The sequence below is a fragment of the Xenia sp. Carnegie-2017 genome, unplaced genomic scaffold, assembly GCF_021976095.1.
Source record: "Xenia sp. Carnegie-2017 unplaced genomic scaffold, XeniaSp_v1 HiC_scaffold_23, whole genome shotgun sequence".
NCBI classification, from domain to species: Eukaryota; Metazoa; Cnidaria; class Anthozoa; order Malacalcyonacea; family Xeniidae; genus Xenia; species Xenia sp. Carnegie-2017.
The window spans coordinates 10,727,028-10,754,818 of NW_025813486.1; the positions used below are offsets into that span (position 1 = coordinate 10,727,028).

The 27,791-nt window shown below is 34.6% G+C and overlaps 1 protein-coding gene across 1 annotated transcript; it reads right to left on the bottom strand.

The window, feature by feature from the left end:
* Positions 1–872: 872 nt before the first annotated feature.
* Positions 873–27,412, bottom strand: LOC124448338 (myosin-10-like). The gene is made up of 42 exons (XM_046999347.1): positions 26,914–27,412; positions 26,585–26,741; positions 24,555–24,582; positions 24,362–24,464; positions 22,718–22,810; positions 22,423–22,486; positions 21,368–21,466; positions 20,841–20,941; positions 20,284–20,326; positions 20,095–20,190; positions 19,874–19,992; positions 19,575–19,727; positions 19,328–19,414; positions 18,997–19,080; positions 18,551–18,715; positions 18,104–18,221; positions 17,926–18,023; positions 17,742–17,825; positions 17,318–17,439; positions 17,081–17,150; positions 15,956–16,225; positions 15,005–15,357; positions 14,081–14,195; positions 13,525–13,767; positions 12,768–12,829; positions 12,166–12,310; positions 10,764–10,976; positions 9,665–9,976; positions 8,855–9,007; positions 7,926–8,093; positions 7,773–7,853; positions 6,949–7,035; positions 6,260–6,337; positions 5,961–6,008; positions 5,071–5,283; positions 4,554–4,844; positions 4,086–4,174; positions 3,572–3,695; positions 2,793–3,001; positions 2,376–2,484; positions 1,507–1,679; positions 873–1,322 (listed from the first exon to the last, which is right to left on the bottom strand). The coding sequence occupies exons 1-42, from the start codon at positions 27,235–27,237 to the stop codon at positions 1,202–1,204; spliced, it is 5,865 nt and encodes a 1,954-aa protein (XP_046855303.1). The 5' UTR covers positions 27,238–27,412; the 3' UTR covers positions 873–1,201.
* Between the last annotated feature and the right edge of the window lie 379 nt (positions 27,413–27,791).

Consider the following 27,791-nt stretch of genomic DNA (forward strand, 5'->3'; position numbering starts at 1 on the left):
GAGAGTGGCAACTGTAAGGTATGAAGCAAAAGTTTTTTTAAAAGAATTATATCATAATTTAATTTTATTTTTCCACCATGATAAATGAATCAAAAAAGACACATTAGTCTGACTTTATCTTCCTCTTTAATAAAAGATTAAAAAAAATATTTCATAATTTGCAAACAACAGCAACTCATTGAAAATGTAGAGGTTGCTTCATATATTTGTGATGTAAAAGAAAAATATATGCCATGGAAAGAATTATACGAATAAGTCTACGTTTATGTTTTCCCCGCTGCTCTTTGGAATTTTTAAGATTGCAGTTGTAAAAAAGTTAGAATTAAACACAATAGAATTGATTCATTTCAAACGACAAATAAAAGTTTTTACTTCATATGAGTATCTCAAATTTGTTTTGTTAAGAAACGGCTACAACACAAGGTAAGGTAAACAAGCATTAAGTACTAGAAAAGTATGTACGTGGTAAGAGGTATATTTGTTGGAAGAACGACTCAAGGTGAATTTGCCCCTTTTATTCGGAAAATAAGACTTGTTGACAAAGAATATTTTCAAACATGTTCGTTTTACTTTATGCCAATTGTTTCTAACATCTGTGCCTGATTGGCGGACAGCTAATTTTCCACTGGACTAAATACAAAAAATTCAACTTCAATAACCATTTAATTTTGATCGCATCTTTTGCATTATTTAACGCATGCGCAATCTGGAAAATTGTACATTCCATGGAAAAATTTCTTTAGGGGAACGGGCCTCAGTGCTAAAGTTCCAATTTCTTAAAAAAATCGCAGTACTGATGTTCCAAGTTTCAATAAATTAATGTTTTCAGAGACATAATGCACCAAAAATTAATCTTGTGAAAATGACAAAAATATATAAATGACGTATTTAATTCAAAAATTCGTGCTACATAAAGTATTGCATACAACTATGTTGGTAAATTTAACTAAACAGAAACGCTATCAAAGTAATATTTTGAGCATCGGTTTATAAGATTTTGAATGTACGTACTGAAATTTAGGGTAAGTTCTATAACTAACGGTGATATGCAGAAAAATATAAATTAATCAATAGGAAGAGTACAACCTAACAAATAATTCAAAGCAATTTGAGGAACACGGCTTTGTTTTTAGTAAATTAATCAATAAACTAGAAAAGTTTCTTTCAATTAAGAGAATTCCAGTTGTTGAGCCCACAATCATTAATCATCAGTATGTGCAGGATCGGTGTCGCCCCCAGTACTCTCCATGGAGTTCTCGCGATGTCCTCTCAAGCGGTTTGGAGGAGTGTCGTAACCACTACGACCACCACCACCTCGAGACCTAAATTTAGATGTATGGTCAATAGGGTGACATAACTGACAATCTTTAGAAAATTACAATAATTTAATTATTTCACAAGAGCTCAAATTTATTATCTAAGCTATAAATTCAAACACTAACGTAATCACATTACATTTCTATCTCTCGAAAGGACACCAAAAAATTGATTGGTTATTCCATTTACCTTAAACGGCTCTTGAGCGTGGAAATTTCACGATTTAAAGTTTCTTGTGATTCGTTCAAGTCATCAACTTCGCGTTGCAATCTTCGTTTCGAAGCGTTCGCTTGTTGCAATTCTTCTTCGGTATCGTCCAATTGTCGCTTCGTCTGACGAAGTTTCTGACTTGTCTTGTCGTACTGAAAAACAGAAAAGCATAGCATATAATTATTAGTTAGAACTTTCAGCATTGAGCTTCATAAAAACCAAACAAAATCAATAAAAAAATTTAAATTCACGTATGAAAGTTTTTTTTTCACGGAAAAAGATATGTATCTACTGCATCATAAACATAAAGTAAATGGTTTGAACCCGGGAGTATCGTTATATGTTTGTAAATGATGATCGTCCAGGTTAATAAAGTCCTGAGAAGGACTGTTTTTGTTGTTGTTGACTGACGTTTCGACAAACTTAGGGGTAGTCATCTTAAGAGTCAAAAACTCAGGACTTTATTAACCTGGACGATCATCATTTACATCAAAACATCTTGCAAGCTTATTAACAACCTTTGACCTGGAGGGTTAAACTATACTGGTATAAACAAATTTTGAATCACAACTCAAGGGTTTCTTACGAGCACAAAAATACAATTTTTAAGACGTCAAGCGGAGATTTAAAGCAAGAATAGACAATGATAGCATGGCCATTTACGCAAAAAACTCATTGCAAAATTTAACATTCATATTGGTGGCAAAATCCACAACTTGGATGTACATCATCTATCCATCAAAGGCATGGGTGAGTGAAGCATATCCAACTAAAACAGGGTCAAAAGCTGTTCCTGCTTAACTTAACACCATGAATGCAAAATTGTGTATATAATGAATAAAAATTACCTGTTCTTTGTACTGGTCAGCGTGTCTACGTTCTTCCTCGACTTGGATGGAGATTTCTCGCACTTTCTTCTCTGATTTGCGAAGATTTTTGGCTAAGGATGCGCGATCACTATAAGAGAATACGAGGTTGCGATCATGAAGCCTCAACTCCAACGACATGTTAACAACATCAAGTTTAAGCGCCAGCACAACACTTATAGCGAAAACATGATTATCACGTGATGGTTGACATTCCAAAATTAGCAAAAATGTAACACGTAAACATTTTGGTTCAGTGTAAACTTTGTACAACTTATCTGGGTGAGTAATTTTTAACAAATTCAAAAAAACTTAAACAGACTTCATTGGTTTATCAGTTGGCAACGTAGACATGCACCTCGCACACACCAGGAAGTTACAAAAAAATTGTCTACTTACGCTGCCTCAGCATTTAACTGTTCGTCCAATGTTGCAACTTTAGCTTCAAGACCTTGGATAACACCACGTGTCTTTGATCGTAGTTCACTCTCAAGTTCCTGTAACTTCGTCTTCAGTTCTTTATTCTGACGTTCCAACGAAGTACGTTGGTTCTCCAATCGCTGAGAGTTGGAGCGCTCGGAGTTCAATTCATTTTGAGCTTGATCCGCCTGATAAGTTACAATGACGAAACTACGTTATTCGCTGTCATAATTGTACAATCATTACACCACAAAGAGTAACGATTTGAGATCATTCTATAAATGGTGCCCGCTAGCACAGCTACAATAAGGTAAACACCACATTATACCAAACATAAGAAGTACGCTTAAGTTAAGCAATGTCTGTAAAAAACTGTAAAAAGTAGTAAATTACGCTATTAGTCAAAATGCACACCGAAAGTCTGAGAATTTCAGATGGAATAAACATCCCAATAACCCAATCCATAACACTTAGTCCAATCTTCATTCCTTACGATATTTTTGAATGGAAATTTTCTATCACTTACATAGCCAGGTTTTCTAAGACACCCCCCGTTTCATACATAAAACAATAATTCCAGCTGCTCTATCATGAATCAAGTACTATATATGCACACTTGACCATAATTTATAGTATTGAAAAATCATCATGTACATTGAGTAGGTATTACTTGGTTTCACGAAGCTGTTAAAGTTTATTTATAGCTACAAGGGAAATAGTAGGGTAAGAAAAGTGAATTTTCAACAAGTTCAACTTACTGCTTGTTGTGCTCGTCTTGCTTTCTCTTCAAGCACTTCATTCTGAGCTCTTTCTTCGTCCAATTCTTCTTCAATTTCGGAGATTTTCGCATCCAAACGTCGCTTCTCATCAGAAAGCGCAGATCTGAAATGAAATTAACGCATAACTAAATAAGGCCACTTTTATATCATTGCGAATGCTTCGTTGTACTTTCCCATTAGCTCTAGCACGAATCATTACAACATGTATCGAACACATAAATCTTCAGAATTGGCAATATGTATAAATTGGAGAAAAAATATACAATGGCAGGAGTGTAGTTTGGCGGAAATCTAATGCCGCTGACAAATGATCATAGTGGAGTAATGATTAAAACATATAATGTAAGGAGCCCGCGATACAGTTGATTCACTAAATCTCAGTTGCAAAGATATAAAGTTTTCTACTCTATTATTTGCGGTAAATATGGCAATGTATGTTGATTTTTTGATTAATTATAAGTAGTTGTAAATGACAAAATTAACTCTCGACTACCGTGATGTTGAATGGCCGGACAACTCCTCTTGCAACTCATCTCTTTCGTTTTCTAAAGTCTTTCTAGCACGCTCGGCTGCGGCAAGATCCTAAAATATAACCCAACTACGTTTAGCGGAAACATTCGACTTGGCAAATTCTTGTGAAAAGGTTGATTACATCAGCACAACTAGCCAGAATTCCGTGAAACGTTAAATGATTTTGGCAAATTGATACGATCCATTATTTACCATTTTACAAATCTACAGCAGCATGCGCGCTTAATAAATATAAAAAAACTTACAAAATGACAACAGCAAATTCTCCTAGTTCAAGCCTTAGTTAAAACAGACGTTACCCATCAAGCAAAGTAAATAGTATTTCTCACGCTTAAAGTTTCGACTTATTTCAATGTCTCAAAATCGTTTCACGCTTCACTAAATTCACGATTAGCCGAGATCATATAAATAACATTTAAAAATATCAAACCTCTTGCGTTTGCAAGAACTCCGTTTCCAGATTCTTCAATTTCTTCTCATTTTCACGTGCAGTGTCAGCAAGCTCGTCACGTGAATACTGAGCGACTTCAAGGTCTTTCTGCAGATCCTTAACTTGCTGTTGATATCTCTTCAGATGCTTTATACTGTCTTCTTTCACCTTATTGGCTGCTTCCAGTTGCTCTTCGACGTCTTTCACATCGAGTTCAAGTTTCTTTTTCGCGTTCTGCGCGTTCGATCGAGACTTTCGCTCTTCCTCTAACTCTACTTCCATTTCTCGCAACTAAAATTCAAAGGTTGAAGTACATTATACTCTCTATAGATTTAATTTCCGAGTTTCAAGTTAAACAAGCGTTTGGAATGTTATTAAAGAAGCAGATAAACCCTTTAAGTACTTGAAACATCGGCCTCCAAAACATCCGAGCAACAGAAACGTAATCAAAAATTAACGGTTGTGAACAGACAAAACAAGTCTCAAAGTGTGGAATGGACACCAACGATCAGTGTACCTGTTTGATCATTTGTCGCCTCTTATCCTCACTCATCTCTTCTTTACCAGCAAGATCTCTTTCGTGGTTTGCTTTCAATGCTTGAAGATTTACTTCAAGTCGTAGTCGAGCATCTTCGGACAGTTGAAGTTCATCCTCCAGTTCCTCTACCTTTTCACGCATCTCTGCCACTTGGCCTTCCAGAGATCTCTTTGATCGCTCAAGATCGTGTACCTTCGATGGATGGAAAACAAGATGAAAAGTAGTACAGCTTCGTGTAGTACAAGAGAAAAGTAGTAGAAAAGTAGTACAGCTGCATATAGAGATATTGATCGTGTAGAAACAGTAAAACAACTTAAATTCTCATACAAATTGAACTCTTAGTTATTGTTGAAATACACACGGAGTCCATAATATAGAATCTCATTCATCACAATCAAGTGATATATGAATAATTTTCATTCATCCGCTGGGGATCAACTTGACAATAGACGAAGCAGCCATACTTGTGTACCAAACAAAAGAACTCCATAGAAATTCTTTCTAATTGGTACCTCAACATGGTGAAAATGTTCTATTCAGGTGGTCTAAATTTGCATGGTCAAAGACATCATTATTGACCTTTTCTATGGTTCTCTACTTAGATACAGTACATTGTACGCGTCATACGTGTATAAACACATAGTATACTTTATTGTACGGCTTTGGCAGTTATTTCATGAAACGTACAATTTGATTGACAGTAACATGGACGTAAAGTAAACAATAGTACAGTATTTTTTCTTCCAATAAACGTAGCCATAAGATGACTTGTTGTTCTCCATCAATGTAAGATGAATTTATTTTGGTATTTTACCGCATGAACCTCGAGGTTCGCCAAATAAAAGTTTTATCATAGAATATGGACTCACATTTTTGCCAACGTCATCCTTGCTTTCCATGAGAGCCTCCAGTTCCATCTAAACAACAATGATTTGAAGTTATTTCATTGCTTAAAAAATACGCTCTCTGGTTCATCTTATTCAGCTATTACGACGAATATCTGCCTTTCTTGATCTGCAGTTTTAGCGCATGCGCTGATCACATAAGCGTCCAATAATACCAAACTTAAATCTGGAGCAACCTGCTTTAGGTATTCTTAAACAATAGATATATCGAAGCGTGACTCGTCAAACACGTTTGGTTTAGAAGATTTTCACTGCCATCTTACCTGTTGTGTTTTCTTCAATTTTTCTGTTTCGGCAAGTCTGTCCTGAAGCTCTTCTAGTTCGTGAGTCAACGAGATAACCTAAACAACGAGAAAAATGGTACATAAAAACAAAAGGTACAAAGATGCTAACGTTTAACTTTGAGCTTGTTAATTACATTGTTTTCGAATCTCCCGAAGTAAGATTTATACGTAGCTACAATGCACTCGAGTTTATGCAGTAATGAAGTAAAAAACAAGGGTTTTTTTATAAACTTTCTATCGAAAGCAATGATAATTTTGAAGGCAATTCACCGCATTTACTTATGATGCTATGTTGAGGATTGTCCAAAATTTTTATGAGAATTGGTTGTTTTAGTCTACGAGTTCAAATTTATATACGTAGTTCAACAAAATTAGTTATAAAACTTACTAACTCGAAAACGTAAATCTTGTTTAGTAATGTGTGGACACTATGAGGTTAATGTTATTTCATATTTTTGATAAAGCAGTTCTCAAGCTCTTTCGTTAATTACACGTATATTTTAAAGACTTTTAAGTGCCCGTCAAATCGACATTTAAGGATATTGAAGAACTTGAACCACTATCTAAACTCTGAACATAGTATTCAACGGAGATCAAAATGTCGTCACTCTATAAATCAACGAGTACAATTTAAGTAAACTACATCATTTTTAAAAAACATTATCTACCTTCGTTTCATTCTGTCTTGCGTCTCGTTCAGCAGCATCGCGTTCGGCAGAAAGTTTCTCCGAGTTTGCTTTTTCTTCGGCGAGAAGCTATAGAAAAAAATATTAAATTAGTCAACAAGAACGTTGGCCAAGAAGATGATAATAACGAAAGGTGAATATACAGAAAAACTAAAACATCAAAACTGAAAAAAAAGAAGAGAACTAATACAGGTCCGTCATAAATCTATATGTTCAAGCAGGGATATTTTCAAGCACTTCAGTCTATACATACTACACTTTTTTCGGGGAGTTTTTTTTTTTGAAATTAAAACTCGAATATATTTTTGTATTTTGCAATCAGCCACAGCGATATTCACGAGTTTAAACAACAAGTACAAAGAAAAAACTATAAATTCCATTTTTAATGACAACCTCGAGTACAAATTTAGCATCCTTAATATGAAATATTTTAGTATGGACGTTACATATATGTAACATGTTATGTATCTAATATTTTAACAGTGGCGTTATATTAACATTTGCTACAATAACTTCGAGGAGTACTAAATGGTGTGAAAATATAAATATAAAGGATCATTAAGTTTGAAAACCTAGTTGAAGTTGAGGTACTGTACCGGTAATAGTAAATTGCTTTAATATATCCCTGGTTCATGATTTATAATATGCTTAGAAGTATGTACAATAAAATACGCTACGCTAGAGAATTGATATGGCTATGGACGGCATAGGTCTTGTTCATCTATATTGTCTGATTCACTTATTCATATTGGCTACGTACAAACTATATTATTATTAGGAGAAGTGAAAAATCATTTGAAACTTACCGCATCGAATTTTCGTTGTTTTTTCTCCAATTCGGACACGCGTCCTCTGTCTCTATCGACGTTTATGTTCAAGTCATCCAACTGTAAAAACAAACACAATATAGATAAATAAAAAACAAATGAAAAAGTAGAACTTAACTAGATTTAACCAACCTCTTCCTGCAGACGTTTCTTCGACTTTTCCAGTTTACTATTGTTGGCACGTAGTTCGTCGACAACGGTCTGCAGAGCTTCATATTCTTTGCTCGTCTTCTTCTTGCTTATTTGAAGCTCTTCGATCTCTTCATCTTTATTTTTCAAATTCATTTGGAAAGTGGAAATCTAAAAGTTAAAAACACTAAAATTTTACCATGGTATTTTTGATTGCAATATAAAATGACTTAATGACGCTAATTTCTTCTCTCTTTGGAGATATGTAAGTTTTCTTCAATATGCAAATGACATCGTTATGACTTCAAATTTCATAATTAATATTAGGAAAAAGTAGTTCTTGTCGACAGTCAGCATTGAAATATCTAACTTGGGGATATTTACAAACATTTATTAACACATGTATTCATGACATACACATCAAACATTTAACGATGCGGAAAATTGAGGACCTTTAAAATGTCATTATACACGGTGATGTCATAACGACGTCATTTGCATAAAGAAAAAACTTAACTCTAGAAAAAGTACAATAGGTCATTCTACTGAAGAGGTTATATAGTCATTTTATATTTTCTTTCCAATACAATCAAAAAATTCGTGATAAAGTTTTGCATCAAACACTTTAAGTTAGTCTTGTGTAAACATCGGATACTAAATATTCACGTGTTCTTAAATGCAACTCTCGTCGTTTTATTTTTGGTAGAAACATTTATGTGAAAACAATGTTGAGAAGACCAAACTGCTTCTTTGTGAGCAAAATATCTTCAATCTAGTTTCAAAAATTTGTGTTTCAAAACATACCAACATAGCCATTTTTTGATATTCTAAAGTAAACCAGAGTTTCGAGACTGACAGACAAGTACAAAACTCAATAATGTTGATTGCTAGAAATAAGCTAAAAAACAACTCAGAAACCCATAGAAACGTACCGAAGACTGAAGTTCGCCTTGTTTTTGTTGTAAAATACGAATTTCTTCATTTGCACCACTGAGTTCTGATTCAACATTTTGAAGATTTGATTCAGCATCGCGAAGCCTAGTGCTGACACTAAGTTTTTGACGTGTTTCGTCTGCTATTGCTTCCTAAAGAAGTAAAAACACAATAACTTGTGATATGCAAATTAATGAGTCACAATACATTAAAGTGCGCACGCGTATAATCGGGAATCTCCTACGCATAAACACGTAAAGTTCATATACAGACAAGAACGATAGGCATTATTTTTTCAGTGGAATTTCATCTTTGTGAGGATAATTGGTTGTTGAAATTGACAAAAATAATGTAAAACAAAAGTAGTTATAAGTTATTTTCCTGGATTTATTTTACGTAACTTTAATCGGAGCCAATTTTACTTTGACGATGTTCACAATGTACAATATGTTACGTAGGTCTTATATGTTTCAAAAAAGTAAAGTAAATCGTAACCTAAACAATTTATCCCCAGGAACTCAACATATATCATGGAAATTTAATAATATCCCTTAATGTACCTTTGAGTGCCATAAATATACTGCATGCAAGTACCTTATATATAACTTTGTATACCTTAAATGTAGCCTTATATCCCTTAAGAACATCTAAGTACATCTATGTGTTTTAAATAAACCTTACGTATGTACCATAAATGTACCTTAATACCTTATCATCAATAGCTTTTTAACGGTGACCAACAAAAAACATAACCACATCGTGATAACAAATGCAGGACACCTACCCTCAATAAATTATAACACATTTACCTGTGCATCCTGCAACTGTGAAGTCAGGCTAGATTTCTCCCGTTCGAGATTTCGCGATTTCTCTTCAGCTTCGTCCATTTGATTGATGATCGCTTCCATTTCCTTCTCGGTTTTCGTTTTCGACGACTGCAAATCGGCGACTTGTCTCTCGTCGTCACTTAATCGAGCGTTCGCCTCGTTGAGACTGTTCTCCAGGGTCTTCACACGTCGCTCGAGTTCAGACTTCGCCTTACTTATTGCCTGAAGATCTTCTTGAAGCTCCGTATTTTCTGAATCTAATTTCGCTTTGGCCTTCTCCAGTTGAACTTTACTCTATTTAATCAAAGAAATTAAGATCAAAAACAACGTAGAGACTTGCAGTCAGCTTAAATTTTGAAACAAATAGACTTTGGTGTTCTGAGTTGAACATCGCGCTTTACAAATGGTGGTGGTTGGGACGTAGCCAACAGGGCGTGGTAAGGTTGACGTGGCTAGTTGGGTGCAAGTACCATGTAATATACAACTGGTGACCATCTTAAAATGTTGTAATAGTTTCTAGCTCTGTATACTCCACTATCACACACGTGATTTACCCAACAGGTGAACCATACATTTGTGAAACCTGGGTTGGATCCACAGTATAGGAATTATATAAAAGGTACACTTCCCTGTGCAACTGGCTGCTGTATATTTAATTAGACCAGTGGCTGCCGTTAGCCATTTTATCATTTATGTTGGTCAAAAAACACAATTGACTGGCTGCCACTATGGTAATCACATGCGTAATAAAATATGTGTGGCATGAAAATATTTAATGGAGTGTCTCTACTGTATATTCACTATACTGTGGTTGGCTCTCTAAAGGGGGAAACTGTTCTCCTTCTTAAACAGGAGGGAAACGCACTTTCTCTTGAATGATTTCTTAGGAGCACACCGTTCCCCTTTTAAAATCGAAGTGGCATGTTCCCCAAAACTGTACTAAAACATCGATGCCATTAAGGAATTGCTTTTATGTGAAAACCGCCAGATAATGCATACGTTAGCACACTGTTAGTACAAGTCTTATCTCGACTATATAGTAAGAAATTGCTACGTAAATGTTTCATACATACATACGTACCTTCTTCGTAGACTCCAACTGCACATTTAGTTCTTCAACTAAAGTAGAATGTTTCTGTCGTAGGTTTGACATGGCGGCTTCGTGAGCGGCAGATTCTTCGTTAATGCTCTTCTTCAGCGAGTCAAGTTCTTGTTCTCGTTTTGTTTTCATTTCCTGCGCTGCTGCTGTCGTGTCGATGGATTCCTCGAGTTCTGATTTCAGGTTATCCAATTCCTAGAACATTGACAACAACTAGTTTTTAGTGATGTTAAAAAGGAAATGACATCACATATTGTATAACTCTCAACTAGATTATTAATCACGTAACCAATGTACTTATGACTGTTCTGCCTTGTGAAAGAGCACGTGTTAAGTTAAAATTTATTTTCGATTATTATGAGTTAAACTTATTATGATTTTGTCTATGTTCCGTGAAACCTCTACATCTAACAGGTTATAGGCCCAGGATGCTATGAAGAATCGAACAAGTCGACAATTTGATAAAATATTTCTAAAAGTATTTTGCGGTCGAATATAAAATTAATATGATAGACTCCTCGAGTTCGGATTCAGGTTATCCAATTCCAACGTAGAACATTGACAATAACTCTGCAGAATATTGACAATAACTACGTAGAACACTGACAATAACTACGTAGAACATTGACAATAACTATGTAGAACACTGACAATAACTACGCAGAACACTGACAATAACAACGTAGAACATTGACAATAAGTCTGTAGAACATTGACAATAACTACGTAGAACACTGACAATAACTACGTAGAACATTGACAATAACTATGTAGAACACTGACAATAACTACGCAGAACACTGACAATAACAACGTAGAACATTGACAATAAGTCTGTAGAACATTGACAATAACAACGTAGAACACTGACAATAACTACGTAGAACATTGACAATAACTACATAGAACGCTGACAATAACTACGTAGAACATTGACAATAACTACGTAGAACACTGACAATAACTACGTAGAACATTGACAATAACTACGTAGAACATTGACAATAACTACGTAGAACATTGACAATAACTCTGTAGAACATTGATAAATAACTACGTAGAACACTGACAATAACTACGTAGAACACTGACAATAACTCTGTAGAACACTGACAATAACTCTGTAGAACATTGACAATAACTACGTAGAACACTGACAATAACTACGTAGAACACTGACAATAACTACGTAGAACACTGACAATAACTCTGTAGAACATTGACAATAACTACGTAGAACACTGACAATAACTACGTAGAACATTGACAATAACTACGTAGCTCTTAGTGCTTTATATAATTCTTTGCTGTCTCAATTAAAAATAGATTACGTAAGTAAACCTGCATCTCAAAGAAAAACAAACACAACGAAAAGAGTACCGACCTCACTGATCTCTTTTTTCTGTCGCTCGGCCTTTGAACGAGATGCTTTCTCGGCGTCAAGATCCTCTGTCAGTTCCTCAATTTTATTTTCTAATTCTCGAATGCTTCTTTCAAGACCAAGACGTTTGTTGGTCTCGGCATCGACCCTAAACAAAGACATGAAAATGTTGTTAGTAATTGTTCTATTAACAGGGTTTCTTTCTCACATTTTTGGACACCAAACAAAAGGCAATAACATCGCTAAGCATTTAATTGACATGCGCAGTTGTGTTATAGTTATGTCTGAAATTATACACAATAAAAAACATCTAACTGAGTTCTCAATACAACTGACTACCATTTACTTGTAATAAAACAGTTGCTTTCAATGCCGTTCGAGTTTTCAGAGTGAATAAAACTTCGCATTTTTTTACTTGCTAGAGTGAAAATCAATTTATTTCTGTGATAAGTACAGTGAACGTTTATCGTCTTATACATCTTGAGGTCTAGCGACTAAAATAGCACAGTCACGCACAGCTTAATTTAATTAACGATAATCATAACCTAACTAGGAAGCCATCCCTACGTATATTAAAGTGACCACTAAGAGTTGGACACACAAACCTTGAATTAGTTTCGTTGACATCTTGTTCTCTCTTTGTCAGCATACCTTCAAGTTCTTCAATCTATCAACAAAACACGTGGAATGCATTCATTCAATGCTGCACGAGCGCTATAACAATTAGCTGTTCAAGGGGGAGGGGGGATAAGAGTTTTGAAATGGAAATGTAATAGTCTATCCAGGACTGCAGATAAAATTCAACCTCCACTTCTGAGAAAGACACATAGTGAGCTAATATTCACAGAGATATGATCAAAAATTACAAGTCGACGACATTCAAGTTTTAAATTCAAACATTCGAGGCCTTCGATTATTTATTTTAGATAAAAGGAAATTCAACTTCCTTTAGTTAACATATTGATATGTGGAAAATAAAACAACTTCTTATTGATATGTACGTAATCTTACGTTGAAGGGAAAAGTCGATTGTTTCACACAACATTACGACAACCAACACAAGTAGAAACAATGAGCTTTAAGGTAGGACATGCATAAATAGTATCATCTCTCAAGGTGACTAGTCATGGTAATTTCTCACAAAATCTGCTCAGGTACACTTACACAAACCTACTTGCTTTCACGGACTGCAACATTTTCAACAAGGGAGGAGCAGTCTGATAAGATGAAAGCTGGCTTGGTAAAAAATTATGCATACATGGTCACACCAACACCCCTCCTTTCTCTTGCGTACATAATAAAAAGCATATTTCACTCCTCCCTGCTTTTCTATTGTACACTATAGACTTAAGTACTACATACTCTTTGTTTTGCCTCCAGTAGTTGCTCTTGAAGTTCAGCTATTTCAGCGAGTAATTTCCTCTTTTCTTTCTCCAACTCTTGTCGTGCTTTCTCCTCACTACGTAAGCGATCCTCAAGATCTGTGATAGTTGCCTCGTGCTTCGCCTTGATCTTTCCCAAACTTTTGCTCTTGTCCTCTTCGTCTTGTAGTTGCGTCATTGTTTCAGCTAATTTTTCTTCAAGCTGCTTCTTCTCTTTACCAAGCTAAAAAAGATTCAATTTTCTTAAAAATATTGTTCGCACGTCCCTTTTTGGAATTCTGTTCTGAATCCTGATTTAATTGTTCATTCCAAACAAAATCAACACTAACTTTGATCGAGAGAAAATGGTAAATTCAATTCATTTAACTAAAATAAGCTTGTTACTTTTTGAATGTAATAGTATATTTCTCTCAAAATTTCATAATTCTCCTGTATAGTCTTCACACGCCCGCCGTGGAACTCAGATTCGGTCGTCGGGGTCAGCGTGTGTAAAAAAAGTTCTTCTATCTATTTATTTATTATTAAGTTCAACTTACCTTCGAGTTGGAATCTTCGAATGACAACAAGTCTTCTTCGTACTTTTTAAGCTTTGCCTCGATTTGAACTTTCTCCAATTGTAATTTCTGTCTGGTTGCTTCTTCTTCGTCAAGTCTGAAAACATCAGTCGAATATTTGTTAACAGAGAGAAAAAATTGAACTAAATATAATCAAAACTAATATACTTAAACATTGCCCAACAAAAATAAAGACAGACTCAACCAAAACAGACTTCTTCCTCGACAGTAAGTTGAAATGCACTTACTAAAGTTTTGGCGAAGTTAAGCTTCAAGCAAGTTTTGAAAATATCCTGATGAATGAGGATAAAGCCAGCTACGTAAACAACCTCTTGGACTGTATCCCAAACTAAAGGGGTTTCCGCCGGGCGAGGAAATAAATAAGAGGAAAATGCTTTCTCCCACAAGTTGGCTGCACAATAATCGGGTGGTGCAGGTCGGCAAGCATGTTTTTGTTGTTGCTTCGCCTTGTTTGACGTGCTATTCCCTCCACACACCCGTTTGTACGTTATATAGACGCGTTGTCCGAACTTGTTTAGTTATTTTGCTTATCGTGTTTAATAGCCTTACGAGTTTGTAGCTAGATAAGTTAGTATTTGGTGGTTTGGTAATGGTTAAGTAAGAATAAAGTCAAGCTTGCGCCGATAGCCAACAGCAGCCCCTAGCGTGTGTAAGGATAGATATTAAATATTGATCACAAAAAATCCCTGGAACTTCTCTAAGTATTGGAATGTACGTAGAACGACTATGCAAAATAATGAATATGTAAAAATAACAAAAAATAATATCTTCCTGCGTAGCTAACATGAAGTACACAACCAACGTAAACAATCATCTGCTTCGTGTTGACTATAAAATTTAAATTATATACATGCAGGAGATAGCAAAATACACAAATGTACTCACTGTTCCTCCAGATCCAGTATGTTCTGCTGTAGGCCTCGTTTTTCATCTGCAAGTTTTAAAGATTTGTCTTCTTCTTCTTCTACCTTTGCTTCAAGATCTTCAAGCAAAAGTTCCAGTTCATTTTTCTTTGCTGACAACCTCTGTCGCATCTCGTCTGCTTCGACGTACGCTTCTTGCGTCTGTTCAAGTTTCTCGGCGAGTACCTGTTTCTCTTCGCTCACCTGCGCATGCGTCTGTTCAAGTTCCTTAAATTGTCCCTCGATCTTTTCCAGTTTATCAGACACTTTCTTCAATTCGTCTTGATGTTGAATTAACTGTTCCTCTTGACGCGTAACGTCCAAGAGAGGTTTCACCTGTTTTAACGAGAAAAAGATAAATTGAAGACGGGAAAGAAAAGATTAGTTAGTCGCATTCATTAAAGGGTTGGCCTCTCTCAACATCGCTTGTTGTTTGTCTTTTGATGAGTAGCAAGTTGTTGGATTGAGACTGCAGAAAGAGCGGGACAAGCATGGAGCAAAATCAAGATTGCAAACCATAATATTTGTCTGCATATGATACTGACACGCAGTGTATGTATGAAACATGTATGGAAAATGTTGACTTAGGATTGCACAGATGATTATAAAGTACAGATTTGGCAGATATGAGATATGGAGACATTTTCAAATCAATTTCTCTTAACAATGATCATATGTACTTTAGCTGACTTAATACCGCCAATTAACCAATATAAACAAAATCTATCAATTTATCATTGATGACTCATCCGGACATAGATTCATAAATCCAGATATCACATTAAAATTTCAGATCTCAAAATGCGAATTCTAGGTAAGGCATTCTCGAGTCCAGAGCATTCATAATCCTTGTTCTTAGATTATGAACTTCATTAATTCGACACTAGATAAAATGTATCTATTGAATATACGCCAGAGGGAAATAAATACTTACCTTAGTAAATAGACGCCACCACGGCCAGTTACGAAGCTTCAGGTAATTCAAGCAATTCTTCTGTAGTACTCTGATAGCGTTCAACTGCTGAGTTCGTTTCTCGTAGTTCTTACGGGCCAGGTTACCACGACAGAATGCTTGGAATATCGTAATGATCTCGGTCAACTTCGTGTCACGATCCTCCTCGAGCTTAGCGAGAACTCCCGCGCGGAAAAATATCTTCGATTGACCAACGCGATAGCTGTTTTTATCCAGTTCAAGAAAGTCCAACTATTGACAAAAGGAAAATCATCGGGTTTTACAATTGAAATCAACCTTATCTTAGTTTATTAAAAGTAATGCAGCCATGGGCACATAAATATGATTATGTGTCAACCAAGATGCATTGCGCGTTAATCACGCGGCCAATTTGTGAGTGGATAAAATGGCGGATTTTTTTGAAGTAGTCCATGCAACTTAGACATACAATAATCAATGATGTAAAACAGAGTGTTAATGTTTTTTTCTGCTAACGTTTCTTATAAATTACACAACGTAGTGACGAAATTGAATTAAGTGTACTGCAAGCTCGAAAATGAAACATGAACAAAAGCACGCAATGCATCTTGGCTGACACACATTCTTAAAAAGATTTGTTCCAAAAGATAATCATGATACGATGAGGTAACATGTTTGTATTTAGGCATGAGGTAACATGTTTTATTCAAACTCACTCATATCATCGTCATGGTAAACATTAGCATCTTAAATACCCTATCAATGCTCGCAGTAGTAAATTGGACAATTGTTGATACGACACATTGACGATAATTATGATTATAAATATTATCATGTTGTCGACAGTGAAGTTCCTGTCTCTTTTAATGCTATGGGCGACTTTAGTTAACACTCTGATGACTGCAAGATATAGCCAAAAAAAATCTTGGTAGTTTTTTCACAAACCCAAAGTTTAGTAAATACTTCAAAAACAACTTGGCTGAAAGAGTTAAGACGACCTCATGGCGTTTAAATACAGCAGTTGAACATATAAAAACATCTCACTACACGAGTTTTCTATGATCATGGCAACTCGTAATACACTGCACAATGGATTAAACGTATGTACTTATACAGGTTAATAATTACCATTTGTTGGGCAGCTTTTCTACCATCCATAAATCCCTTAGGAATCAAGTTGGGAGTGAGGATTTCATAACTGTGAAAAACAAAAGTATATTAGAAAACATTTTAAACTGCTTTGAGCAAGTCCTAAAATATCTTCTGGGTAAAAAAAAAAAAAGAAGGAAAATTCGCTTGTAAATGAAACAAAACGTAAAAGCTCATTTTTTGTGAAAAGGTTATTTCTGTTGAAAAAATAATCACCGTTGTTTGAATTCTTGGAAAGCAATTCTGTTTGGGAAACCTTGACGACAAATACGAATTCCTTCGAGGACACCGTTACATTTCAATTGATCCAAAACCAGGTGAGAGTCAATCTTACCTGCCTGCAACGAAAAATTTCACCTACAATTAAAGGCTGTAGACTTAACGAATTGAAAACTTTCATTACATCCAGAAAAAACGTGTATAAGACATTGAAAGACAACATTGTAAAAGGTGATATCCGCGTTTCGCAATTGATCTTCTCTTACAAGTGAGCTTACACTAAAGTTTTCATGCAGTTATGTCTGAATCGCGTCAATATTATTTATTTCTTACAAAATATTATTTATAATATTTATAATATATTATTATTTATTTCCTACAAACCAAAATTCAATTTTTTAAATAATCAGCACATACGTACCCGTTTCTCGTGGTTAGGAATAATACAACGGACGAAATTTGCGTTGGTGTTCGACAATACATCCATCAGTTTGGTAAGTTGTTCCTATATAGGACGAATAAAAATAGTTAAAATACAAGAGATTCCGCTGACACAAACCACGAAAATTACGTACTATCAGCACACGTCTTATGTACGTACGTACCTTGTATAATTGACCGACAGTCCTAAACATTCCTTTTCGGACTTTTGATCCAAATGGTGAGTCAGAACCTCCAGTTGCACCCAGACTCACGATGTTTTCTGTGTGAAAAGAACAAATATACCTTAACAATTACTGCCATATTTCAACAAAAGAGGCAGTTTCAGCGTTCTTAGGTCACCTGTGTCCTTCCACAATGAAGAGACAAAAGAATCACTTGAATTTTGAAACAAAGTAACGATGTTATCATTTAAAGGATCCATGTTCTTCATCAACCATTTTTCAGCATTATAATCCACCTGTGGTTACGAAATGTTACAGTAAGGGATGAATTGGTAACAATCAAATAAAAAAGCCATTATCATGCATCAACAGTAGCAATTAGTTGCAAAGTATGAATGATAAAAGTCAAGTATGAATTGTAATGGTAGCATAAACAGTTATGGCGAAGCATGAATGGTGATGGTCAGATAGTTACAATCAGATTGTGATGGTTAGGATCAGATGGTGATTGCTACATACAATCTATGTATATGAATGGTGACAATGTGGTATGTATGAATGGAGTGAATGGTTACAATCCTACACAAATGGTTAAAATCTATATTAATTCCAGTTGAACACATACCATGCCTGCATAGTGAATGATACTAAAATCTGCATTGGATCTGAAATCTGGTTTTTTCAATTTGGGATTTTGGGATAACTCTTTTTCTAGTTTTTCAACAAAACTCTTGTCAGACGCCTTGGGGAACCAACATTCCTCATCCAGAAGACCAAGAACACCAACTTGCTGGAAATTAATGAAAAAAAACTCATGATGAACAAGAACACTTTACTTAAGAAAGTGGTGTAACCTACATAGGGGAGACACCTATTATTAAAGTTCATATTATACAACTCTAAGTGAAACGAGAATCATAAAACTGACTCAAGAATTCATCCTTTGCAGAAAATCTACATTTTTTCAACTATGTATATAATCCAATAAGGTAAATAGAGTTTACAATATTAACAAAAATCAAAGTGCATATTTATTTACTACATGACAAACACAAAAATCCCTCAGTGTACCTTCTCAATCAGATCAATGCAAGGCTGCAAATCAAGACCGAAATCGATAAACTTCCATTCAATTCCTTCTTTTCTGTATTCTTCCTATAAAACAAGAGTAAATACTTATAGAACAACAGTATAGCAAAAAATTCTACTTTTTGCATTTGTCTGGGCAAGCATATGTATATATGATCGATCATTTTGACAAGCCATTTTGACAGGGGGCAGCAGAACACAACCAAACTAATTTTCCACCCAAAATGAGAGAGGCCCAACGAAAAATTATTTGACCAGACATCTCACTTGTTTTCACTTATATAAAAAAAACTAAAGATGTTAAAAGACAAACCTGCTCAAGGATGAACATGGTGTGGTTGAAAAGCTGTTGTAATTTTTCATTCGTATAATTAATACACAGTTGTTCAAAGGAATTTAGCTGAAAAACAAGAAATAAGTTTTTAAAACATAAAACATTTTATCCACCAGACACTATCAGAAGCACTAAAGATGACATTGATTGAGATTCTTTGTCAACATACATTGATGTTAACAAATCAATATTAACGAATGAAGTAAGATGCTTGCATTTAGCCTACCTTGAAAATTTCAAAGCCAGCAATATCAAGTATTCCAATAAAGGACGTGCCATCACGTTTACTTCGATCCAAACATTTATTGATGCGATGAACCATCCACTTGAACATTCTTTCATATAGAGCTTTGGACAGAGCTTCACATGAGAATTCCGCCTAAAGAAAGCATATTGTAGAAACAGTTACAGTCAAAAATTCCTTCACTATACAAAGTATAGTGCAAAAACCTAACACTGTTTTGCCATTTGCAACTTGCAAAACATTTAATTTGACATAGATTTCAAAACCTTCACTGAGCTCACCTGATCTTTTGTTTGTGATTTGTGTACATATTCACGACCCACTTTGACTTTGGGACGAATCAAACTTTTCGTGAAATCAACAACGGGGATACCAAGAAGATGGCAGATTTTCTGTGCCACTAAGAAAGATGAAGTAAGTCTTTATGTGAAATAATGAACAATAAAACCCATTAACCAGCAAATAAAAAATGTTTTCTAGCAAATTGTAACAATGTTTGTACCAGTATTGTTGGGCAATGTTGCTTGATCTGAGTTCCTTTCTTGCTTGAACTTAAGATTACCAAAATGTAATACACTTGAGATGACTTTGAATATCGCTAGAAGATTTTACATTTGTCAAACAGGTATACAAATGATCAACCAACAGAGATAATGTAGCCAAAATTTGGAAACTATAAAAAATTACTTACAGTTCGATTCATCAGTTGAAATTCCCATGTCCCTCATTCCATTCTGAAATGGAAAATATATAACAATTTACACAACTAATACAAGCACAAATCTGTAACTGATGCTTTCACCATACATAAAAAATTAACAACAAAGCAAAATGCGAGTTGCTATATGCTTTAAGTGTTTTCTCTTATCTTTCTCAAATCAAACTTATACTTTAATCAACAATCTTTATATTTAAAGAGTGAAGTGATTTTAAAAATTGTATTTGGATCCATTATAATTAATCATATCTTTAAAGTGTATCAATAGGTGACCTTATTGTGCAACGAAGTTAAATGTATGTATTTCTACAATCCTATAGTCTGTGTTGAGCCATTTAGAAATGTTTTCTGTTTCAACTATATGTAAAGCATGTGAAAACTTGTTCTAGAAGTCTCAGTCTAGTGTTTGATCACAAAATTGTCTTTTTGCAGTAGTACAATTAGGTCATATTTGAGATTAAAGTTAACTCCCATCCTGATGAATTTAACTAATATTTATGCTTTTCAGCATTTGAATAGCAATATCTTACCAAGGTGTCTTTAAGATCTGAGCGATCATCAATTCCACTAACTTCCACATTTCCATTTGATAGAAAAGTGTATTGTCCAATGTCCTCAAAAAGAAACTCATCTAGAAATGAGATATAACATAACAATCAATAGTGCTATGCAACATGTTGCTACTGTAATGACATACAAGTTTAAAGAAGAATTTTTGACAAACTCATTACTACACATGTCATTAACTAGAAATGTGCATCTACAAAAAGATTATCTACGTAAGTTATGGTTTCAAAATTGTAGCGAGAGACTTGCCGAGCGGAAATCGAATTCGTGCTTTTTTTTGGTCTATTTCTATGGCTCTAATCAGAACTTTAAGTTGGGCATTAATTTTTATCACACGAGTTATGGTTTCGGTTTGGGTTTTTTCAAGAAAGAATACAAATGTTTTAACTTATCCCTTACATTAATTAATTTCAAAATAAAAGCATATCTGCATGTTGCTTACATATGTACATAACAATTGAAAAAAATGACCACTATACTAAGGGAGTACCTTTCATCTGCTTGTTCATTCCATTGAGAATTTGATAGAAAATATGAAAGCATCTTTCTTCAGGAGCTTGTCTCACACAACGTGCCTTTTCCAAAAGATCTGTGTGGTGTTAAGGCTAAACATGGCAAACTAAGCAAGTTTTAAACCTGGGTTGATCTAGACTAAGGTCAAATCTTTGGAATATTACAATAGCTTTACACCGAGCTGGAAAATGTCTGACAGCAACAACAGCACCACTTCCATGTAGTTTTTTCTACAAAGCTACTCACACAAAATATTTTTGTGTTTCTTAGGATATTTTTCATTGAAAATTGCAACAGGAAATCTGCCGATTTGTCACAAATATTCTATTTTCAAAATTTGAAGCGAGGAAATGAAATCTCCTGGTCAGGCATAAAACAAACAAAACAAACAAACAACATTTGTATACCAGCCAGTATTAATCCCCGCCAGGGGGGATGACCGGTCCATGAACTTTTCTACGCCAAACGTCTCAATCTCTCGCCATATCTCTCGTTATACCCATCGCCTTCATATCACTGTTCACAGCATCCATCCATCTCTTTCTCGGTCTACCTCGTTTGCGGACTCCATCAACATTCATATGCAACATTCTACAAATTTCAGCACTTTCTTCCCTCCTTTCCACATGCCCAAACCACCTCAAACGCTGGCGCCTTACCCAATTCTCGATACATTCAACACCAACTCTTTCTCTAATCTCTTCACTTCAAATCCTATCCATCAACGTTACACCACACATCATCCTTTCCGTCGACGCCAATCTTCTTAGGTCCTCTGCTTTCGGCGCCCAACAATCTGCTCCATATCCCAAAACACTTCTAACACATGCCTTGTACAATTCTCCCTTCTGCTTCAACAAAGTCGACTTTTCGCACAACATTCCCGACAACTCTCTAAAACTCCACCACGTTGCTTGAACTCTGGTCAGGCATAACATAATTTTAATTGATAGAAGAAAAAAATGCATCTTGTTCAATGTTCTGTTTTTTAATTTTGTAAGTTATTGGACACGAAGATATGACAAAGGATACAAGATTCAATGTTGGCACCAGCAATGAATCCAGACGTATCAAAGTTAATTCGGATAAACTTCCCCTGCAAACAAAACATTTTTTAGTGATTGCTGAAAACACAAAGTTTGATTTGAACAAGCAAAAATATGTACTTGTAAAACAATTAAAGAAGAATAAAATCAAATCTTCACTGCTTCCAATTCATAATGGACATATTTTGTCAGAAAAATCTTGCACGCAAAAACGTATGCTAATCATGTGCAGTTTTGACAAGATTGAAGCATATTTTTACAAAAATATCTAACACACTTACAAATCTAGAAGAATTATCATTCTTCACTGTCTTTGCATTACCAAATGCCTCCAAAATTGGATTTGCCTCAAGCAACTGTTTCTCAAGTTCAACCTAATAATGAAGAGAAAAATGATAAGTTCTTTCAAAAACTGATGAAAAAACTGCAATTTTCTTATATTTACATACTATTAGCCCATCTAACTATAGCTTTGTTCGTAATGAAATGAACACATTAACTCTAATTGCTAATTTTGGCTTAACTGAAATATCAAAAAGTCAAGATACATGTACCTACAAATTAATGTGCTTCCAATTTGCTTTGCAAATGTAGAGATTTCCAAAGTGAAATTGCTTTGGTAGACAATGAAACCGCATGTTAAAACATAGGCGGGCCAAAAATCAGTTAACGATTTTTATGCAATAAATTTATGTAAATAGCAAATATACTCCTTGATTAATGGGCGATGTTTCAACGTATGTAAGTATGGTCATTGCAGTCTCATATTTTGACAAGATTTGCAACTCTCAACACAAAATTACCAACCGTTAACAAAAAACTCTTTCACATGACTAAATCTCATAAGTAAATAACAAAACACGAAAAACAAATACATGTCTTTAATATGAAACAAATAATTTTACTATTTGTAGTTTTCTTAACATTGAAATTTATTTCCAGGGTTCGGATTAGCACATCGCAATTTGCAAATTACGAGCCAATTCTGTGCTTTAGTGAATCGAAGACGAATAAATTGCAAATCAGAATTTGAAAAAATACAATTAAAGCATAATTTTGACATTCTTTAAATGGAGATCTATAAAAAATGTAATTCAATACGCCTGCCATTTATGCTTTGTCCGTTTAGCAACGAATGCTCCATTGAAATATAAATAACCAGAACATTGTCGTTCTAAATATAGCACAGTACACTTTGTCAGATTTTGTATAGTTGACGCTGAAACTTTGAATATTTTGATGTGAAAGAAGTTTGCATTAACTGCTTTTACATTTAACATTCAACATATCATTTTCTGGTGTGTTACATTAATGAGTCAAATATAGACCGTGGTAAAATATTATGAGACGAAAGCTAATAAATTTTTTTCAAATCTTTTAATCCTTTGCCTGAAGATTGTGTTAAACTATACGTTTGGCTTATTGATCCATATCAAAATTGCTTCGACCAGATTATCTGGATGATTGTTTTGCTGTTATTTTCCACTGCTGTTTTGCAAAATTTCAAACATAGGCATGTGTATGAGCAATGTTACAGCCAGAATTATAATATAAAATTTCAGAAGATGCACGCTTTAAAAAGTTGCAAATTGATTTTTTTCTCCTAATTCGAGCCCTGATTTCTATTAATATAAAAAATGCAAATGTGTTTAGGGATCGTAGCAAATACTTTCAAAACCTATCCTTTGGTCACTTATCTAAGCATTTGTCATATTTATGAATGCTCAAACGTATCAAAGATTGGCTTCAATTGTTTTTGAGTATACTCAGATCGGCTAAAGTTTTTTTCAATTGTTATCACATAAATTAGAAATGGAAAATCTGAATGCAAAACATAAAATCGGGAACGGTTCATAAAAGTTGCAAAACAATACATTAGTTATAACTCAGACTATGGATACTAATCAAATCTAAGAGATAATAACCTGTCCACTTGAAGCAGATGCAGCCTTGCTATGTCCTGCAACCGATGCCAAATATTGAATGACTTTCTTTGTGTTTTCTGTCTTTCCTGCTCCACTTTCCCCACTGGAACACAAGATAACAAAGGCAAACATTTACGTAATATGTTAAACTGAGAAAATAAATCTGGAATGGTAAATCAGAACATAAACTTACGTGCAAAGAATTGATTGGTTTTCACGCTCTACAAAGAAAGAAAAAAACAAATGAACATTATAACACAAAAAGTTCTATTATCTATTTCCAAAGAATATAAAACTGCTGGGAAAAAGCTATGGTTGTCCTGAAAGCACACAAAATTGCTTTGCTTGATACTTTTGATTTCACAAATGCAGAAAACACAGCAATCCTATGAACTACTTTCCTAAATAATAATTAATAATAACCATGACTACTAAGCCTGCATTTTCGTGTACTGTGAAGGTTGTACCATACATTTATGTTGACACAAGTCATGCCATATTTGTTAACAGTTTGGCCTTCTCAAACAAGACATTTGTTTATACAAAAATGTTGGGGGAAGAAAGCTGGAACATTTCATGAAAGGTGGTGATTATGGGTAGAAATGAAATCGAATGCCTAGTGTCATATTTTATGTTTTCAGACTAACAACTTGGCGACACGAAAACTTGTCACTTGACAAATCTCCTTGGCACAACTGCCCTTCTCTGCAGTTTGGGTATTAAGTATGTATGGTGTAGTTATTTTGATGTTCTTTGTTTAAAAATGTAGTATAAAACAAAAACATTATTTCAGAACTGCCAATGGCTTTATTTTCTTGCTACAAGATATACTAAATCAGCAAGATAATAAAAAAAAACACCAACAAAAATGAATTGGAATATACATGTTTATATAAAGTGAACAACTTTTGATATGATTAAAACCACTGGCTGGGACTGAAAATAAAATTATATTCGTATTTCTTGGTTCAGTTGAATGCAATAAACAAATTAGTTGTTCGGGCTATTAGTAACAGATTTTTGAGCAGATTTGCAAAGGTGTTGTCAGTTTTACTGCTGTTAATAGAAGTATCATCATAACCTAATTTAAAAAACTCAAGATGTAAATCACATTAAGATCAATAGCCGACCAAATAAGAAATGCTCCATAAATCAACTTTCGACAACACAATGTAAAATGCAAATGAACAATTCCTGTGAGAGAAATCGTTACCAAAAAATACGCCCCGTAATGACACAAATAAAAGACAAAAAATTTCGAAAATGATGTCACAGGAAACAGAACTATTTTGACAATCTAATGCTGCCACACAAACACTGCCATTTTCGTTTCCGCTATAAACTTCAAAATCAAATGAATAAAAGTGTAAAATATCTGAAAGACAAATAACCCCAAATAAATATATATTGTATATTTGGACATAGTTTGTCAGGTAAGATAATTGCTAAAAGAATAGACTTGAATTAGAAATGTGCATTTGAATGTTAAACAATTTTCAGCCCAATATACTTAACTACATTCATAACAAACTAATCACGTCCATCATCGAATTTAAAAGTTGCCTTTAAAAGCAATATAATTTGCTGAATGATATCAATTAACCAAAGTATCAAGAAAAGTATATAATGTAAAAGTGCCCGAATTAAATATATGTAAACAAGTTAATGCATATTATTTGTTTAAATTAGCTTATCAGAAATATCGCGCACACCCTAATCGATCATGTTTCGTAGAAACAAGTATTTTCGACAAGAAATATTCTTATATGAATGGCACTGTGTGAGTCTGTGAGAAAGACCCTGAATTCTGACCGCAGTGACAAATTATAGCAAATTGCAATTAGAAGATCAATTTGTAATCGACAGTAAAACAATATACAATCAGATTCACTTTCGTACAATGCCAGTCCTTATCTTTATTAATTTGAAACTTACATAAAACGATATGCTTTGACTATGTAGATGTAACAAGGCTCAAAACAGCATGGGGAAATGACGTACAGAATTTAGCTGTCTAAAAATGTACTTTAAATGCTGGTGCCACGCCTGCCATCGGCAATGGAGCGACGTCAATTGTCTAAGTCGCGAAAATACTTAATACAATACAACATACGAAGTCAAAAATTTGTCACCAGCCATGGAATTACAAGAGCGAGGAATGTCTACGGCAGTTAATTAAAAGGGAATGTCAAGCATTTACAAACTAATAAGCAATTTTAATACCTTGAAGCATACTCCTGTATGCAGTGTCTGTAATTGCATAAACGTGTGGTGGCACTTCATGTCGTTTTTTTCCCTTGTACATTTCCACCACATTATCGGTATAGATAGGCAGCCTTTTGTAAGGGTTAACGACCACACAAAACAAACCGGAGTAGGTCTAAAACGATAAAAACATACAACAATTTTAGGATTATGGCAGCACTTTGATATTCGTTATTTGATGACATGAGTCACTTCCGGTTGGAAATTTTTGTTTGCCATGTCGCGAAAATTTGTATTGTTGCTGTTTAAAGAATGTTTTAAATTCGTCGAATAACAAAGTAACTTACATAGATTAATTCTGAATAATAACGATCCTTCAGATTGTGTAAAACGCTTGCTTCGTTGAGGCAAGTTAGTTCGGCCATGTCTTCGACCTTCTCGAATTTTGGTGGATTCATTTTCTGGATGTCATCCTTGCTAAACGTCTTTCGTTTGCCACCTGATAATTCAACAGTTATTTCATCGTTTTTCTCTTGTTTTACGCTTCCAGGGATAAATCCGTGTTCTTCGTCGGGCACCCAAACAAGTTTCTTCGCGCTCCATTCCGCTTGCAAAGTGGGGTCGCCAACACTTCGCCTGTCCACCGCTAAATATTTCATTTCGTTATCCATCTTCACAGGATTTTAGTAAACCAAGCACCTCTTCTTGCTACACTGTGCAAATGTAGGTTTTCTTATCAAAGCAGACTAACAATATACCCAAATTTAACTCAAATCAAAGTTGAACGTACATAAACACAGCTTCTCTTCAATTGAGAATGTTGCTGCATTCTCTTCTCGCTCCCTATTGGTTAATTAGGCATAGATCACGTGTCAAATACTAATGACGTCTGCATAAAATTATTTCAAGGTGTGGCGAAGTGTGGCGTAGCATATGTCCGCTATGAATGATACAACGTAAGTAAATCCGGGGGAAATCAAATGAACGGCAAAAGAATTGTTTTCAAGCACAGCAGAAAATAGTCATAGCCAAGATATATGCAGTAAAGGGTAAAAATTGAATTGATAATTATAAAATGCGACTCAAAACAAACCATTAGGGAATCAAAGTGGAGTAGACAATAATAAATAATCAAGTACTTCAAACTTCCGGAATTGTCATACACCATTATCTCCGTTGGTCCTCCTCCTTGAGAATGGACATGGTTTTGAAATTTGAGTTTATT